The sequence below is a fragment of the Euprymna scolopes genome, chromosome 12 (genome assembly GCF_053919585.1).
Source record: "Euprymna scolopes isolate OS-2025 chromosome 12, ASM5391958v1, whole genome shotgun sequence".
NCBI classification, from domain to species: domain Eukaryota; kingdom Metazoa; phylum Mollusca; class Cephalopoda; order Sepiida; family Sepiolidae; genus Euprymna; species Euprymna scolopes.
Window position 1 is genome coordinate 67,933,283 of NC_136493.1, and position 18,873 is coordinate 67,952,155.

General features: G+C 36.3%; 3 protein-coding genes across 6 annotated transcripts in view; 1 reads left to right on the plus strand and 2 right to left on the minus strand.

The window, feature by feature from the left end:
- Positions 1 to 18,873, plus strand: part of LOC145291314 (uncharacterized) — a 464,874-nt gene that overhangs the window by 147,331 nt on the left and 298,670 nt on the right. The gene's annotated exons all lie outside the window — the stretch shown is intronic.
- On the minus strand, positions 4,181 to 4,705 carry LOC145291058 (52 kDa repressor of the inhibitor of the protein kinase-like). Its single transcript, XM_080136568.1, has one exon. The coding sequence runs from the start codon at positions 4,703 to 4,705 to the stop codon at positions 4,181 to 4,183; it is 525 nt and encodes a 174-aa protein (XP_079992694.1).
- LOC145291059 (uncharacterized) lies at positions 4,767 to 5,069 on the minus strand. Its single transcript, XM_080136569.1, has one exon. It carries the CDS (start codon positions 5,067 to 5,069, stop codon positions 4,767 to 4,769), a length of 303 nt encoding a protein of 100 aa, XP_079992695.1.

An 18,873-nucleotide genomic window follows, 5' to 3' on the forward strand; every position in this document is an offset into this window, starting at 1 on the left:
ATTTGCAATACCTTTCCCATTACCTCTATTTGTAAGATGAAGATTGAATCCTTCAATATTTAAGTGATCATTGTTAATCTCATCTGAACACCATGTTTCTTGTACACAAATCATTTTACATTGTTTCATCTTATAATCATTGCGTAGATCATTAATCTGTTTTGGCAAAGAACGAATGTTAAGACTAGTTAAAATGGTAAATTATCTTACAGTTTTCTCAGTATTATTGTAAAGATACTGTTTTAAGTCTTGATAGTTCTTCAATTGCTGGCTGTGAAGGGTATATATATATATTTTTTTTTTTTTTAATTTCTTCCATGATAAAAAGTTGGCTTATAGCTTGAAACAGGCTGAGCATAACATATGCCTGTGCTGGTTCCATTACATGTCTTAAATCCAGAACTTGAGGATCAGGTTTACATACTGTGGCTCCCTGCATTTTATGAGCAGTACAAGCAAAACTAAGTTTTAGAGGAAATTTCAATGCAGTTAGTATTTGATTATTAGTTTGTTTCTTTGACATACTAAAATTCAATTCTATTTTTTCAATAGGAGTCACAGAAATACCAGTAAACTGACCTTGTAGAAAAGCAAACTTTTTTCGTTTGTTCTTTCCAACTTTTTCATTTTTAAAATGAACTAATACACATCTGATAACACCACTATTTGAATACTGAAATGCAACAATTTCTCCAAATGCACCATGAGTTAATCAATAACATCCTCATTGTAAGTTAACATAACTTTTGCATTTTAAGCTTCAGTAATTTTTGAAGTGTTAAGTGTTAAAAATAGAACCATCATTAGATGTTTTTGCATTAATTTCTTTTTGTGTGGAACTTTTTACAATTGCTGGAATTTCATGTAACATGCCTTCTAACATTTCCAGTTTATGTTCATTAATTTCATTTACATGTTTTTTTTTGCAAGTAATAAAAAGTGCATCAGGGAGAATATCAGGATGATTAAGAGGTTTTACGCTTGTTTCAAGCAATTCATAATCTTTATCTGTTTAAGAACCAGTTCTAATTCTATTCAAAACCTCTGCATAATCAAAATCTTCCCCCTGTCGATGATTGGTGAGCAGTTGAATAACTCCAAATGTTCGCCATAAAGATTCAATATAGAACGAAGCATGGTAATCTTTTGAAATTGGCAATTCAAAAATGTATTTGCCCATAAAAGGCTTCAATTGAAGTAAGTCACCAAACATTAATACTGCACACCCACCAAAAGGTTCACTGATTTTTTCTAATAATTCTCTTAAGCGGAGATCAATTTGATATAATAAATCTGCTTTTACCATGCTAAATTTATCAAGAAGAATCATCTTTAGATTTTTAAAAAAATCTCTTTTTTAGTCCCTTAGTTTGTCTGGGAGTGAAAGAAATTCATTGCTAAAATGGAAAATTAAAAGCACTATGCAATGTCATTCCATCAATATTTGCAGCTGCTGTTCCAGTAAATGATAATGCCAAAATATAAGGATGATCTAAATTATCACCAGAACGTCTCAAAAGTCTTTCCATTAGTTGCACTATAACATGGATGATTGAACTTTTCCCAGCACTTGCTCTCCCTTGAATAATAACTCGAGGTGCAGCAAATCTGAAAAAGGATTTACTTGAGATCAGTATTCTTTTAATGTATTTACATACTACATCAACAACCATTCTTTGATCAACATCCATCCTGTGAATTAGTGAAAAAAGTTCTTTTTCGGGCCTTAATGTTGTGATTTTAAATAAGCCAGGTGTTGCCTGAATGTCATTTTCGTCACATACACTTTCAAAATGTCTTGCTGTATATTCAGGGTTATCTACAAGACCAATTTCTTGATATTCAAGTCTTTCTTGTTCATTTTGTGGATCTAATTGTTCACCTATAGCATGATTTATTTCACGAGCAGCTGCCATTCTCTCTTCAACATTTTCTAGAAAAGGCATGAGTTTTTTCTTTACTTCAGAGAAGTCACTTTGATTAAAAATATTTTCTTTACTTCAGAGAAGTCACTTTGATTAAAAATATTTTGTCAAATTTTTAAGTCATCTCTTTCATCTAAAAGACAATACTCGCGGCCATCAGCTATATTATTTGTGTGAGGATGATACAGTTGAAGTTCAGAAAAAAGATATTCATGAAGGTTTTTTTTGACCTCTTGAATTTATGATGTCTCAGTTCTTAATTTCATAAAACCAGGTTCATCCTCCTGTGTAGATTTTAACTTAATGTAAGTTGGTAATTTAAAAACTTGTTCTTCATGATCAATATTTTTTGTTATAATTACATCTTTAACAATAAGTTTTCCATTGAAATTAAACTGTTTTCCAATAATATTTTGTTTAAATTCATGATGTTCTGGTATTTTTCTTGTACTTGAATATTTTTTTACAAATTGAGCATAGCAGAGATCTTTTAACTCGGATTGAATACTACAATCTCTCCTTAAATATTTTTCATACATAGATACTTTCTCTTCCATGTACTTTAAGTGCATCCTCACAATATTTGGCAGTATCATCATCAAGTTTTTGTAAAATATGACCCGGATTAAATCCAGCACATTCAATATTAGAACCCTTAAGATGCAAATGAGTAAGAATTCTAAAGTATGCTTCACTTTCACCCGTTTGTCGATGAGTAATAAAAACGGATTGAATCTTTTTAAACTTTGTTCTTAAGTCCGCATTTTCAACATTTTTAAGTGCATCCAACAAATGTTGCATAGTTCCACTGATATCTTTAGAATAATAATCACTTATGTAAGTTATAACAGCAAAAAAATCGAGATACAAGTGAATATCTATATTACCATTCCAAGCAGCTAATCACTCAGGGTTACAGGTGTTAACCAGTGGCGTACCTATGTAAAATGGCGCCCATGGCAAAGTTTGAATGTGCGCCCCTTCTTAATAATTTATACCTTAGATATACCTAACCTACATAATATTATAATACAGGCACAATTTTAACGAAAGATAAACCATGAAATGAATGTTTTAATAAAGTAATTATATGGTTATTCTTGCTTTAAGAAATAAAATTCTAAATTATCCAAAAAGAAAGGACTACAACATACTTCATTTATTTTTATTATGAAGAAATTGAAGGATAACAAACATACCACAATAAACCTCAATAAATCCGGCCTTTTTTGTTTCAATAATAACATTCTAAAATAACACTTTTCGTGCCTTTATGGAAGCAAATTCGTCTATGATTTTATCAAAGTTAGTTTTCTCTAATTCTTCCCTTTCTATACTCATCAAAGCTAGATCACACAATCTGTCCTGACTCATTGAGGCTCGGAGACATGAAAGAATTAGTTTCAGTTTACTGAAACTTCGCTCGCAGCTTGCAATAGATACTGCCATTGTCAACATTATTTGCAAAGCAATTCGAAGAATGGGAAATACGCTCTCATCACCATATTCAACTATGAATGTCAGAAGGTCTTCAGGACGCGATAACTTTAAGTTGGCACGACGATATCAACATTTTGCAATCAATAATCTCCTCATATAATTGCTTGCCATCTATGTCTGAACTGTACACAGCTCCTAAATTTTCACACATAGACTCTAATTATTCACAGTCAGATGAGTCAGGACTGTAACAAAGGCCTTGGACATCCAACAGAAAGCCAAATTTGGAATCGATGTCAAATAACCGGGAGAATCGATCATCCATCTCTTTGTGCAGGCGGTCTAGAGCTCCCTTCATGACTCGTTTCATTTCATCTGTTCTTGATAACCCGGCATCTCGTGCATTTTCACCAGCCATTCTTGTTTTTCCCCTTGTCCTTCTTTTGATTTCAACGTCCCATTTTTCACAAAGGTTCTTGCCATCTTCCAAGCATTCATCAACTAAATTTTCTCTTGCATCATTGAAATGATCTCTTAGGCCTTTTATGTCTAGGGCAGCATTGTGAAAATTCATTGTCTTGTCTTACAATCATTTTTGCACTCTATCTATTGGCGTAAGTATTTTGTGCCAAAAACCCAACAATGTTAGAAACTCGTATGTTAGTATGCGATTTACTAGTTGTTTAGCGTCACTCTGGGTATCAATTGTTTGGCTGACATCTTCTATCATGCTGTCTAGTACATCAGCGATTTTGTCAAGATACATTTGTACAGGCTTCACTGCTTCTGTTCTAGAACTCCAACGGCTTTCTGCTTCAGCCTTTAAAACCAGTGGGACAGCATCTTTTAATTTCTCCCACCGCAAGTGAGGAAAAGAAGCTATACAATGAGTCAATAACTCCAAAGAACGAGACCATTTCTATGTCTTGCCTGGCTGCCTGAACACCTACAAGATTAAGTGAATGGTTATCACAATTTACAAACACTGCCAGCTTGTTTTTTTCATTTATTCTTTGCTGCACACCACTTCTGTGTCCCGCCATCATAGCAGCATTGTCATAACATTGTGACCGACAATCTTCTATCTTCATCTGGTCTTTCTCCAGTTGTTGCATGATAACTTCAACGAAGCTTGCAGCATCCTTCTGACGTATATGGAGAAAACCCAGAAAGGACTCTCTAACACAAACTGTTTTCCTTTCAAAATCAATATCCACAAACCTTACAACTTCTGAAATCTGCTCACGATGTGCCTGGTCCGGGGTTGAGTCGAATAGAAGACCATAATACTTAGCTTTTTTAATGCTGTCTAGTAAATTCTTGTGAATGGTAGATGCCATGATATGAATAAATTCATTCTGAACACCTGGGGAAATGTAAGATAATGCGTAAGGATGACTTTCAATAAGAGCGAGGATCAAAGACGACAAGAAATTTCATTAAACCAAGGAAATTACCCACATTTGAGTTACCATCTGCTTGAAGTGATTCCCTGTGTCCTCGCAAAACAAGGTTCTGTTTTGTCAAGTATTTGATACCGTGTAATATTCTCATGAGAATGTCACGCCATTTCTGCTTTTCTTTTTCAATTTGTAACTGGAGTTCTACGTCAAGAATCCCTTTTTTTTCAGTCAGATTTCTTTCCAATTCTTTCCACAGTGTAAAACACTCTCGATGATTCTTAGCATTTTCATGAACGGTCATCCTTTCAGGTGCTTTCCACTGACTAAATCCACCCTACTGCTGCAATGTGGATTGATGCTCTGATCGGGAATAGATGCAATATGCAGACTTTTTGGAAGGCGAATACACTAGCCAAGAGCGAGTCACCTCCTCGCCATTTGCTAATTTTCTCTTGAACCAGTTACTACTCATTGTGCGATTATTTATAGGCTGAAAAGGTCCATGACTGTTCTGAAAATATTTTGAACCAAGCTTTGTGATTTCTGTTCTCATTTTATCTGACAAAATAGGTTTTCCAGTATCCTTACTAAAATTTAAGAGTCCAATATCGTGTTCTGCAATGAACTCTGGTGCATCAGATTCCATAAATCTATGTACTTTGTCGTTTTCTGATTCCATGCTCCCAACATGACAAGCCTTCTCCCTCAACTTAGGATCTCCATTAGATTGTGCCTTTGAACCATCTTTAGATTCAACAGTACTAACAGAAGGTGCAGGCTTCTTGAACAAACGCATTAAGACTTTACTTGACTTTTCAGCTTCTGCTGCTTCCCGCTTTCGCCTTTTTCGTCCTTCAGCCCCACTTTCCTTTTTCTTTATTATGGTTCGTTTTATGGTTTGATCTGTAAAAATAAGTTAAAAATAAGATTGATCTATGTACACACAGCATTATTGAAAGTAAGTGTGATTTAGCTTTTTTAACTGAAACCTTTCTCAATGGAGACATACAAAATGACTGCTTAGCAATTTCTAATTATGACATTATCAGAAAAAATAGATGCTCAATTAGTGCAGGTGGTGGAATATTGTGCTATATTTATAAAGATTTGCATTATTCTTTCTTGGAGGTGGAAACTGGTATTCATGAAATTCTAAGTTTTTACATACACAATTTCAAATCCTTGGTCATATTAATATACCACCCTTATTGGAACACATCTCATTTACATAATTCAGCAATTGATACCATATTATCTATAATTTCAAGTTATCAGAATCAATTTAATGTTAAAGATTATTTCATTGCTGGTGATTTCAATGATTTGGCTCTCCATATGGATGGTTTATGTCATATTTTCAGCCTAAAGAATATTGTTACATGCCCTACAAGAGACACAAAAACAATTGATTCCAAAAACAGTGATCAAAGGTTGAAATAACTGATTTTTCACCACGGTTCCAAATAATTTTTGATCTACTCTTCTCCAAATTGGATTTTACATTTTTTTTTCATATAAAACTTCGACTTTCAATAGAAACTGTGAGTGAACGGAAAAAGAACTTTTTACAATTTTTGGTCCAGAGGTAATTTATTGTGTCTAGAAAAAATATATGAAAAAAAAATGCATTACCATATCAGCCACACTCTTTTTTATTGGATTTTGGTGCATGTGGGTAAAAAATCCAAAAACCCTTAATATCTCTGTAAGGATTCACTTTTTAGCAAATCTGATGCCATTTTTGGATTCCTTGGGTCAAAATACTTACCTGTGCAAATTTTCAGAGCCACACGATCTTTCAATCAGAAATATTCAAAGAAATGACATCACAAAATTTATCCCGGGCGCCACATTATGCAGCAAAAACGAAAACAAAAAATGCTCTAAATCGGAAACCGCTTGGAATTAGATGCTCAAATTTTCAGGATTTCTTAGTTTCTATATTGTCTACCTGCACTGCAAATTACAGCCAAATATGAGGGTATGGGTGTCAAGCCCTGGATGATTTGACATGGAATGCATAAAAAAGGGTGGTGGCCTTCCGTTTATTCCGGTTTGAATATATCGGAATTATGCAGAAAAACTCGCTCCAGTAATTACGCATATGTTCAAATTTTAATTTTTGTCAAGCAATTTTTGCGCCCATGTCAGAGTGGCGCCCATGGCACGAGCTATGCCTGCCATACCCTAGATACGCCACTGGTGTTACCCATTATTTCTGATACATCCCCTTTTGTAAAAAGGACGATATCCAGATTTATTGACAGACAATGCATTTTCATATTCTTCTAATTTTGAGCTAACATCATCATATTTTGATAGATCAAAACTAGCAAATTCAATTCGTTGTTTAATCAGGGAACATTCCTCCATATCAAAATTAGGAAGAGAATCTAAAATGGTTCTTATATCAGGCTGTTGGATTGTACCATTATCAGCAATTTTTCCATGAAAGAGATACTGAAAGTCATCTGGGACATAAGAAAAATCTTCATTTTCATAATCAGCATGATCTAATAATAGATTAAGTGTATATTTAATGTTTGAATTTTTCATATATTTATCCAATTCAGTGTGTTTAAAAGCACAAATTTTTCCATTTTATTATCATCTTCCAATACTTTTTTCACAGCATTAATTACCTTGGTATATTTGATCATTTTCTCTGTTTTATCCTTTTCATTATCAAAAACATAATTAGATGGTGTGCTGCTTATGGTTTTCTGTATTGGTAGTTTAGGAAAATTAAAACGACATTGAGAACCATATTTTTGACAAGCTTTTGCAGTATGTCTACATCCTTCACTAAATCATTAACCGCTGGGTTTCGTAAAGATATGGCAAGATCAGCAACTTTCTCCATATCTTGTTTATGATGTGCTGACAATTTTTGACAGTTTCTTATTAGATTTTTAGCTTCAATGAAAATTTCTTTATCCGATTTTGTCAATTGGAGCATTTTTTCCAGTCAATCCACAATACACCATGTGCATGTGAAGCCCCTCTGAAATTCTATGCGATAGTTATAATACTTAGCAAGTAATGTTGCTGTCTTGCACATAACTATATTCTTAATAGCTTTAATCTTTGGTGAAAATTAAGTGTTGCAATTAATAAGTTACTTTTGATCATAGTATGCTTAGATGGATAATTAGCAAGAAAACCATCTAATGTTTTTCTATCTACAAATATTTTTAGTCGTGTGCAAGCGACTCTATACGTCACTCCGTCGGTTGGTCAGTCGATCTGTTGGTCGGTCAGTCTGTCGGTCTGTCCGTAACACTTTTCTGTTTGGCCTTTTTGTGTTGCAATATTTTGGACTAGTAGTGGGGTATGATCCCACACAGTCGGACGATTCTATTTATAAACGATGCTGCTAGGAACTGACGAATCGAATTAATTCACGTTCTGCTACCAACCAATCAGAAACCAGATTTGCTTCATAAATATTAAACATTTTCTGGAGCAATTTCACATGTTTTTTTCCCGTCTCAACATGGTATGAATATTTTGCTCTGTGGAACTGTCTACTGCAAACAAGTCACCTCTCAGGACTTGTGTGTAACAACGAACCATCGAAACTGTTTTGTCTACTGCAAACCAGTCACCTCTCAAGACTTGTTTAGAACAACGAACCATCTGAAACTAAACATGGCTTACACTTCTAGAGGTTATGGGCCCAGAGTGTGTCTTTATTTCGATGGATCTGAATTAAAATTCGAATTGTGGCAAGTTAAATTTCTAGGATATCTACGAATCCAAAAGCTACACAAAGTACTTCAAACACAACCTGAAAACAGAAACGACCCCGACTTCATTGAAAAGAACGCAACTGTCTTTGCGGAATTAATACAGTGTTTAGATGACCAAGTCTATCACTGGTAATGAGAGAAGCCCTGGACGATGGCTGCAAAGCATTAAACATATTGAGAATTGAGAGAGCATTATTTATCGAAAGGAAAACCCAAAATTATTTCTTTATACACTGAACTGACCTCTCTAAAACGAATGGAAGCCGAAACTATTACTGATTATATTATAAGAGCCGAAATGACTGCAAATTCTTTAAAAATGTCTGGTGAAGTTATAAATGACAGTCTGTTAATTTCCATGGTCCTTAAGGGATTACTGAGTGATTTCAAACCATTTACCACCGTGATAACCCAGAAAGAAAAACCCATGACTTTTAGCCAATTCAAGGTAGCACTCAGAAGTTATGAAGAAACTGAAAAAATGATCACAGAACAAAACGAATTCACAAAGATCATGAAATTTAAAAATACACACATAAAACACCAAAATTAAATTATACCCATGCCAGGAATAAAAACCGCAACTTTGCCAAAAACAATTTTTCTCCTAAGAAAAGTACAAAAATTATTTGCTATAATTGTGGACGACCTAATCACAAGAGTTTCCAATGTAGATACAGGACTCAAAATGGCGACTCCATTAAAAATGTAGAGAGCTCTGTTAGCGAACATACATTTTTATTTTTGTGTACATTTAATGCTTCAACAAACAATAATAATTTTCTTGTCGATTGTGGTGCCACGGCACATGTGATTACAAAGGAATCTGATTTTATCAATTTTGACCCCAACTTAAAGCCACAAAATCATTTTGTAGAACTAGCTGACGAGAGTCGAGTAAATGATATCGTTTTGAAAAGAGGCAATGCAAAAATCTTGCTAAAGAACCATAAATGTGAACTATGTTTCTGTATTTTAGAAAACGCTCTTCTAATCCCAAAATTTAAACAAAATATATTTTCTGTACAAACTGCCACTAAACAAGGTGCAAATATAAACTCTAGCCCCAATAAATCAAAACTGGTGTACCCGAATGGAACTGTATTCGACATTAAAGAAAATGGAAGACTATATTATTTAAATAGCGTAGTCCCATTGAAAACCGCCTGCCATGATCTACAGACGTGGCATAAAATTCTTGGACATTGCAATATTCCTGATATCAAAAAGTGGCCGACTGTAGTTGATGGAATGAAAATACAAACATCAAAAAACTTCAACTGCGACATCTGTACGCAAGGGAAAATGACAAACTATCAAAGCAAGATACCAGACAAAAAGGCAAAAAAAATCCTATCGATGGTGCATTGTGACTTGAACGGTCCCGTGGAACCGATAGCCAGAGACCATTATAGATATGTGTTGAATTTCGTAGATGACCATTCAGGTTTAATAATGGTTTACTTTTTAAAGAACAAATCTGATACCCTGCTAGCAACTAAAAAATATTTAGCCGACATGACTTCCTATGTTGAAGTCAAGTGTATTCGCTCTGACAATGGTACAGAATTCACCAATAAAGACTTTGAACTTTTACTAATTAACCATCATATCAGGCATGAAACATCAGCTCCTAGATCGCCACACCAAAACGGGACTGCTAAACGTGCGTGGCAGACACTTTTTGAAATGGCAAAATGCCTACTCATTGAATCAAAACTCCCTTGAAACCTCTGGACATACACATGACGGCAGCTTATATACGCAACAGGTGCTTTAACAAAACACTATCTAAAACTCCATATGAATCTTTCTGTGGTAAAAAAACAAATTTAAGCAGAATGCATATATTTGGTTCAACTTGCTTCGCATATATAGATAAAGAGTACATTGAATATTAAAGCTGACAGAGGTATATTTCTTGGATACGATAAAAACAGTCCAGCCAATTTAGGATTTTTCCAGAAAAAAATAAAATAAAAAGAATCTGATGTCTAAAATTCACAGACACGTTTAATTTTACAGACAAAATACCGTCATATGAAGAGGATGAAATTATATTTCCTCAAATTATTAAAACAAGTGAAGACAATAAAAATGACGGAGACAAGATGATGATAAAGTCGAAAGATATCCCAAAAGAAATAGAAGGCTACTCGATTTTTTTGTGGTCGACAATATAAAAGATTATCAAATCGACTATTGCTATTCAATTGAAAATGCGCCAAAAAGCTTTAACAAAGCAATTAATTAATTCAGAACATTGTGATGAATGGAAAATTGCAATGAATAAAGAAATAGATGCCTTAACCGAAAATGATACCTATACGATAGTGCCTCTCCCAAAAGATAAACATGTTATTTCTACAAGATGGGTCTTTACAAAAAAGACTACAGCATCAGGCGTAGAACAGTACAAAGCTAGATTTGTTGCTAAAGGGTACTCTCAGATTTACGGTATAGAATATTTTTCTACGTTTTCACCGACCACGAACCTAGCAATAATCAGAATTTTACTGCAAATCGCGTCACAATATGTCCTAAACATCTATCAAATGGACGTAAAAAATGCTTATTTGAATACCCAATAGACTGTGAAATTTATATTACCCCTACAGAGGGATTTATAATGAAAAATAAAAATAGCATGTGACGACTTAACAAGTCATTATATGGTCTAAAGCAGAGTGCTCAGTGTTGGAACACAGTATTTCATGATTATATTATTAAACAACAATTCAGACAATGCGCTGTAGACCCCTGTTTATATACCCAACACAAAGACGATAAACTACTGATTTTGGTTTAGTGGGTCGATGATATTTTAATCGCATCAAATTGTGACATAATGTTAACCGATGTTAAGAACAAATTAAGTAAAAGATTCAAAATGACCGATCTTGGCAAAATATCCTGGTTTCTGGGAATAGAATATACTCAAAGCAAAAGACTTGTTACGATGACTCAATCGAGATACATCGACAAAGTACTATTAAAATTTGGAATGGAGGAGTGCAAGAAACCCTCTACACCGGTCGAAAATGATATTAATAAAAATATACACACAGAATCTGAAATAATAAATGACACACAATATCGCGAAATTATAGGTAGTCTTATATATTTAATGACTGCAACCAGGCCCAACATATGCTATACAATAACAAAACTGTCACAAAAATTAACACGACCGACAATGAAGGATTTAAACAGAGCTAAACAAGTCCTGCGTTATTTAGAAGAAACTAGAGAACAGAGGTTAGTATTTAGAAAATCAAGAAATCCCCTAAAATTAGAAGGTTTTTCGGATTCAGACTGAAGATCGCAAGAGTGTATCTGGATATTGTTTCAGACTCTTAGAAAATGGGCCTATTATTTCATGGAAATCTAAAAAGCAACAGATTGTATCTCCCTACGTGTGAAGCAGAATTTATCACGATCACACACACGACCCAGAAAGCACTCTACCTTAAAAATATCCTAAAGACTATTTTAGAGACAGAATTAACTAAAAGCCCCGTAGTAATTAATTGTGATAATCAAGCCAGTATAGTCTTAGCACAGAACATGATAATCAACCAAAGATCTAAGCATATTGATATAAAATACCATTTTATAAAAAACAAGATGAAAAAGGAATCCATTATTTTGAATTACATATCATCAGAACAAAATATCGCTGATGTATTCACGAAACCCACAGCAAGAATAAAGTTACAGCGTTTTTTCTCAAAACTTGTTGGGGGATTCGACTGAATAATTTTTTTTTTTTCACGGCCCTGTATGTATATAGATTTCTATATATATAAAAAAAAAACATAGTCCTGGACAAGACGTTAAACTGTATCCATTTTATTTGCATTAACACTTTAACCTACTAATGCGTAACTAATACTTTTGCTGAAGACCCCCCCCCCAAAAAACAAAAAACCTCTTTGTAATTTTCCTTTTCGACAAAATACTTTTTGCATGCTGTTTGTGTGCAGAAATTACAATTCACTTTTATTTTTTTTGTGCACATTAGTTTTCTTTCTTATTTTTCAAAAATGTCCTACCTTTTTTTGCATTGTTTTCATTAACAAAAAAAAAATACCTCTTTAAACGGGTACATACTGCATGTATATTTATTTATATGTACGCTTTTTTTTGTTTTTTTTTTACACAGTGGTCACCACTTATCAAGGCCTGGAAGCCACTCAGGGATAAGGGTTATTGCAAGTACACTACGTTAGTATGGCGATTTGATGAAGTGTTTACTTAAGGGGGCGGTTCATTAGGAATTTGTTAACGTTGGACTTGAACACATCCAAGTTCTAGTCAGGTGGGAAGCAGGCAGATGGAACAGAGTTCCACAGGCATGCAGTTCTAAGAAAGAAGCTTTGTTCATGGAATCCACGTTTTGATTTAGACACAGATAAAGAGTGGGGGAAATTTTTCACAGTGGATTCGGCTAGACGGGTGTTTTTTGTGAAAGATTGGCGAGGGGGGACCAGAGATTGGAGTTCAGACGAGCACCTGCCATGGAAATAACAATAAAACAGAGACAGGCTCGCAACATCTCTTCTGTGAGAGAGAGGTTGCAGGGAAGAGAAAAGGTCATCCCCCACCGAAGTCTATTTTGTACTCTGTCAAGGCAGGATAGACTGTTTTTAGCAGCTCCTGCCCAGATGTGGCAGCAGTACCCTATCCTTGGACGTACTTGGCTTTTATACAGACAGAGAATTTGTATCATTAGTGAGATATCTTCTGGAGTGGTAGAAGGATCCCACCATTTTCCCAGTGACCTTGGCCACAGACTTGATGTATGTGTTCCATTTCAGATCAGGAGTAAAGGTCAAACCCAGAAGCTTGTCAAAACACGGGGTCTCTCCCAGACGAGAGCCATCCATCCCAATTGATGCCAGATGGGGATCAGAGCGTTTATGATGTAAGGATAGGAGTTTGGTTTTAGATGCATTAAAAGTAACCAGCCATGTCTTCCCCCACTGAACCACACGCTCGAGATCAGAGGAGAGAGAATCAGAGAGAACTTTGTCATCTACAGCCTTTGATGTGTTGCCGTAGATTGTCGTGTCATCAGCATAGATGTCAACGAATGATTTAAGTATGTGTTTAGGGAGGTCATTGATGTAGATCAGGAAGAGAGTTGGGCCCAGGATTGACCCCTGAGGGACTCCAGCATTAATACTGCAGGCCTCTGATTTTTGTCCATCGACCACTACTCTTATGAGCCTATTGGAGAGAAATCATTTAATAATTGAGAAAACATTTCCAGTTATACCGTAGCTGGAAATCTTGTGAAGTTGACCCTTATGCCATACCTTGTTGAAGGCTTTTGATATGTCAAGAGCAATTGCCCTAGAAATGAAGCCTTTGTAAAGAGATTCACTAATCCTGTGAGATATAACTGTCAGCACATCTGCGGTAGATCTTGCAGAGCGGAAACCATATTGTGTGTCACTAAGAAGGTTGTTTCTGCTGAGGTGGTTGACTATTTCTCTATTTAATATGGATTCCAGCAACTTACTCATAACACACGTTTTTCTTTTCTTTTCTTTTTTTTACAAAACTGCATAATCAAATTTAAGAAATGGCTTCTTTTTCACATACCCACCCCTTTTTAAGGTTAAAATACCTTCCATTTCTTTTATTTCTCTTCTCTGTACACATATATCTGTTTTGACATTTGAACACAATTAAAAATGGCGTCTTTTTACATGCTAAAGTTCTAAGATCCAAATGATTTCTAATTTTTGTTATGTATAATTGAATATAAAAATATATGTTTATTTTTGAGCAGAACGAACACAAGGGACTTCCCCATTATAAAAAATAGGGAGGATGTTGCAATATTTTGGACTTATAATGGGGTAGCTATTTATTTGGTGTCCACCACACCAAAATGTAGCCCAAGGCTGGAAGGTGGAAATAGGCAAGCTCCCCTAAAGGAGGGGCACTCTTGTCGCATCGAAAATTGCCTGGGCACCCCCGTCGGCATTCCCCGGTAGGGGCGCCTCAGGCGACAAGCAATTAACTTATCCCACCGGAAAGCCCGGTGGCAAGGCCTGGGAAGGTGGACCTCCTAGGTAGTACTCAGGTAGCGTACCCTAGTCCAACAAGTGCTGGGCCGGTTCCCAGCCCCTCACCTGTTGGGCTGAGTGTCAAGAACGGATCCTTAATGAGTACTACTACCCTGTCTCCCTGCAGCCGAAGCCGCTAGGAGACACATCCCATCCTTACGACGAAGTAATGGGGTATGATCTCACACAGTCAGACGATTCTATTTATAAACGATGCTGCTAGGAACTGACAAATCGAATTAATTCACGTTCTGCTACCAACCAATCAGAAACCAGAATTGCTTCATAAATATTAAACCTTTTCATGTTTTTTTCCCGTCTTGAACAGAATATTTTGCTCTGTGGAACTGTCTACTGCAAACCACTCACCTCTCAAGACTTGTTTAAAACAACGAACCATCGGAAACTAAACATGGCTTACACTTCTAGATTTTGGTTAAGATCAAAGGTCTGTTGTTAATAGATGCTGTTCTTTGCTTTTTAAGTTTTTCTTGGCCTTACAGGGACCCAGATAAACCGCAGCAAGTCGGTAGGACTGTGGTTGGGCGCCTGGAGTGGCAACGCCAACCTCCTGGCGCCCTTCAGCTGGACAGATGACCCGGTTCGGATCTTTGGCGTGTGGTTCGGACCGGGTCTGCAGCTTGACAAAAATTGGTTGGAGGTATGGTCAAAGGTGGAGGCTGCAGTCAATTCGTGGCTTCCTAGGAAACTTTCCTTAAAGGGTAGAGCTGAGGCGTGCGCCTCTTACGTCTTTCCTCTCATCCTTTACCGACTGGCCGTACTTCCCCTGCCTGCGCAACATCTAACAGCTCTTGTTGAACTGTTGTCCTCGCTTCTTTGGGACAGAGGAAGACACTGGGTAAGCAGACAGGTCTGTATTCAACGTCCGTGTGAGGGAGGCTTGGGAATGCCGGACTTGAAGTGTCATCGAGACGCTGAGAAGCTGGCCTTCCTGAGCCACTATATGCAAGATGACCAACCGTGGCACTCCGTGGTTACTGCCGCCTTCCCCGACCTCGTTCTCAACCCTTCTATCGAGAGCCGTCGCAGGCCGCGGGGAGAATCTGCCTACATGAAAGAGTACCGAGTCGCGCTAAAACGACTACCAAGGTCCAGCGACCTTGTGACTGCTACCCGTAGGGAACTCCACAGGGATCTAGTGAAGGGGGCTGCCGACGACCCGCTATGCGCGCGTTTGGGTTGGCAGTAGAGTGAGATCCGCTCCGCGTGGAGGTGGGCACCAGGTTCGAGTCATCTGAACAATTCGGAGTTTTCTCTGACCTGGCGATTGGCCCGAAATGCACTTCCACTCAACAACGTACAATGCAGTTCCGGGTTTTGGAGTCGTCTGATTGTCCCCGTTGTGGGACAACGGCCGTAGAAACGACTGATCATGCTTTCTTCGATTGCCGTGAACTCTCTCGGTACTGGTCGTATGTCAGTGAGGTGACGGCTCGCATCGATCCTGAGCATCCTTGCCCAGTTACCGTATCCAATGTCGTGGACAATGTGAGGCCACCGTGGAACCAGGAAAGACAAATGGTCTACATTACGATCCTAGCCGTAGCGAGAATGGTGATTTGGACGTCGCGTCTGCAAGTTTGCCGGGGGTGGGGGTTGTTGTCTTTTTCTTGCTTTCTTTAAACATCAACTACAGGTGAAGATCAGATGTGAAAGAAGAAAGCTGCATCGCACGGCATTTGACAGAAGATGGATATATGTAGCAAGTCTGTGTGCACGAAGAGGAGCCAAATTTGAATATATGTTCCCTGCCTAGGTGTGGAACGTGCAGTTCTGTAAAGTAAAATTTAACAAATAGCTTCTCAGCTAGCTGAGTGTATGTTCCATCCCTCCCTGATTAGGAAGCCTCCAAGATCTCCACCCCCTCCTTCTTGCAATTTTTATTTTCACCCCCTCCTCTAAATTTCACTCATCCTTACCCACAAAATTTTCTTTTCTCCATTCACCCCCATCTAGAGGGCATCCCCACTTAGAGACTGACCCGCAGAAGCCAGGTTCCTTTTATAAACCTAGTGGAACGGGCAGTCTATCAACTAGATGGGGTTGGGAGGGTCCTACTAATCACCCCCCCCCCCCTGCCCTCGACACAAATGAATTATTGTACCATTTTTATTGTTAGTTTTTTTGTTTTTACACATCAAGAAAAAATGTTTTAAAAATTGGGAGTTAAGTAGGATGTCCCCCAGTATGAAAGGGTGAATGCGGTATTATGGTGAAAGATACTAGCTGGGAGAAACTTTTGATTTTGTTTAGTTCTGGAGTGACAAGGATGACCAACGACACCCACAATCTTTTGAGTTGGCCATGTGCCTAAGTTTTTTGTTCAGTGTTGATTTTCAATGTATTTTTAACATGAATAAAGGATTTAATATCTCAAAGTGTAGTATCTGTTCCGGCAGATACTGCAAGCAAAGACCATATGTGGGGGCAACCCCACATATAAGACCTTGGTCAATGTAGGGGCAACCCTTCATACCAATTGTCACTATCCAGCTCCCTTACTCCCCGGGGAGTTGGTCACCATTTCCCCTTCACTCCTCACATAAAAAATCAGCCTTGTGCCTAATTTGCTGAGTGGGGGAGCAAATAAATACCGCTTTCCTTGGCCTTTTGGCCAAGATCAAATTGTAGTATCTGTCCTTACTACATGCTGTACTTATGTTTGTAACTTTTCCTTGGCCAGATAGCTAATATAACGTTTCAAATTCCCTAAATCATATAATTTTTGTGATATAAAGTAGGAGATCACTTTTCTGTATTAATTTAATGTAAAATGATCACCCACTTTACAACCAGTCAGTGTCAAAGCCATTCAAGTCATTCTCCAGATCATTCAAGTTGTTTTTGAAGGATTCCAGTTATTTTTTAAGCATTCAAGTCATTCTTAAGGTCATTCAATTCATCCTTAAGTTCATTTAAGTCATTCTAAGTCATTTACTTTTTATTTATTTAAGTCATTTCAGCCCATTTTTTGGTCATTTCAGTTTATCTTTAAGAATGTCATATCAATCCTAAATTCATGCATTCATTCATTACACGAGAGCATGCGACTAATGGTTATCGGCCTTGTTGAAAACAGCAGTAAAGAAGTAAAAATATTATGCGGTTATAGTATCTTTTAAAAATAATATCTCCTTCAAAAACGGTCATAAAATATGTTTTCGATCGATATTTATTCAATAATGGACGAATTTTCCTAGCAAAAATAGACTAGTTTTCCAGGTATGAGTTTTCCAAGCACCACTAAAAACACACTTTAAACAAAGTTTAAACACAAATAAATTTCTTCAGGTATGTCTTACCTTTGGTAGCATTTATCTGTTGAGTATTTGTTTTTTATTTCTTTTCTTTTTCTGTTAATTACAATCCAATTCTTCTTTTTGAGGTACATGTATAAGTTTCAATATAGATAAAATTTCCTTTTTAATTAAGAAAATATTCAGAATGTTTTTTCTTTATATATCCCATCCAAGGTTTTGATAAACTCAACCATCTATATTTTTTCACTTGTGTCCAAAGTGCCATAAACTTTAATTATTTCAGAAAAAGCTGACAATGTATAGCTGAATTAAATTTAAAAAAAATACCTTCCAGAGGATTTAAAACCTTCTAATAATAAAGTGAACTCCCTTGGGTGGATGTATACAGTCATTTAGCAAAAAGATGCTAAAAATTTGGAAAAGGAATAGGCGAGTTATCTCTCTATAAATGACCAAGAAATAAAAATTGCTGCAAATTAATGTTAAATCTGTAAATGTGATTCATAACCCATTAGTAGCTCTTCTCAGTCTTATGTTGCAAATAAACAACTTCTAATAAAAAAAATAATTTGTGCTTGTTTAGTTTTTTGTTGTCAAAAAAAAAAAAAAGATGGAATCCAAAATTAAGTCATAATTTTTCCAATACCGATTCTGATACCTGAAAAAGTTCTGATTTTTCCGATTCCCGATTTCAATTAATCGTCCCAACCCTAATATTTATACATATATATATTTTGTTGTGTGTGAGTTTTTTTCATGCAGCTTTTTCTTATCAACCCTTGATTCCCTCTCACCATCCAATTAGTCATAACAATTACGTCTCTCCTTGCTCGTTTGATAAATTTTATGCCAACTGCCCAAATAGTTTTCTGTTGGTTAAAATTTCCTCTTTGAACACTTTGACTAAACTAATAATTTTTTCTTAGTTCTATGACTCATTTTTCTCTTTATTTTTCAGTTACTTTTACCAAGATTATTTAAGAGAACACTAG

Excerpts from the sequence above, each read along its gene's own strand:
- LOC145291059 (XM_080136569.1), bottom strand. The coding sequence starts at position 5,069 with ATGACCGTTCATGAAAATGCTAAGAATCATCGAGAGTGTTTTACACTG.
- LOC145291058 (XM_080136568.1), bottom strand. The coding sequence starts at position 4,705 with ATGGCATCTACCATTCACAAGAATTTACTAGACAGCATTAAAAAAGCT.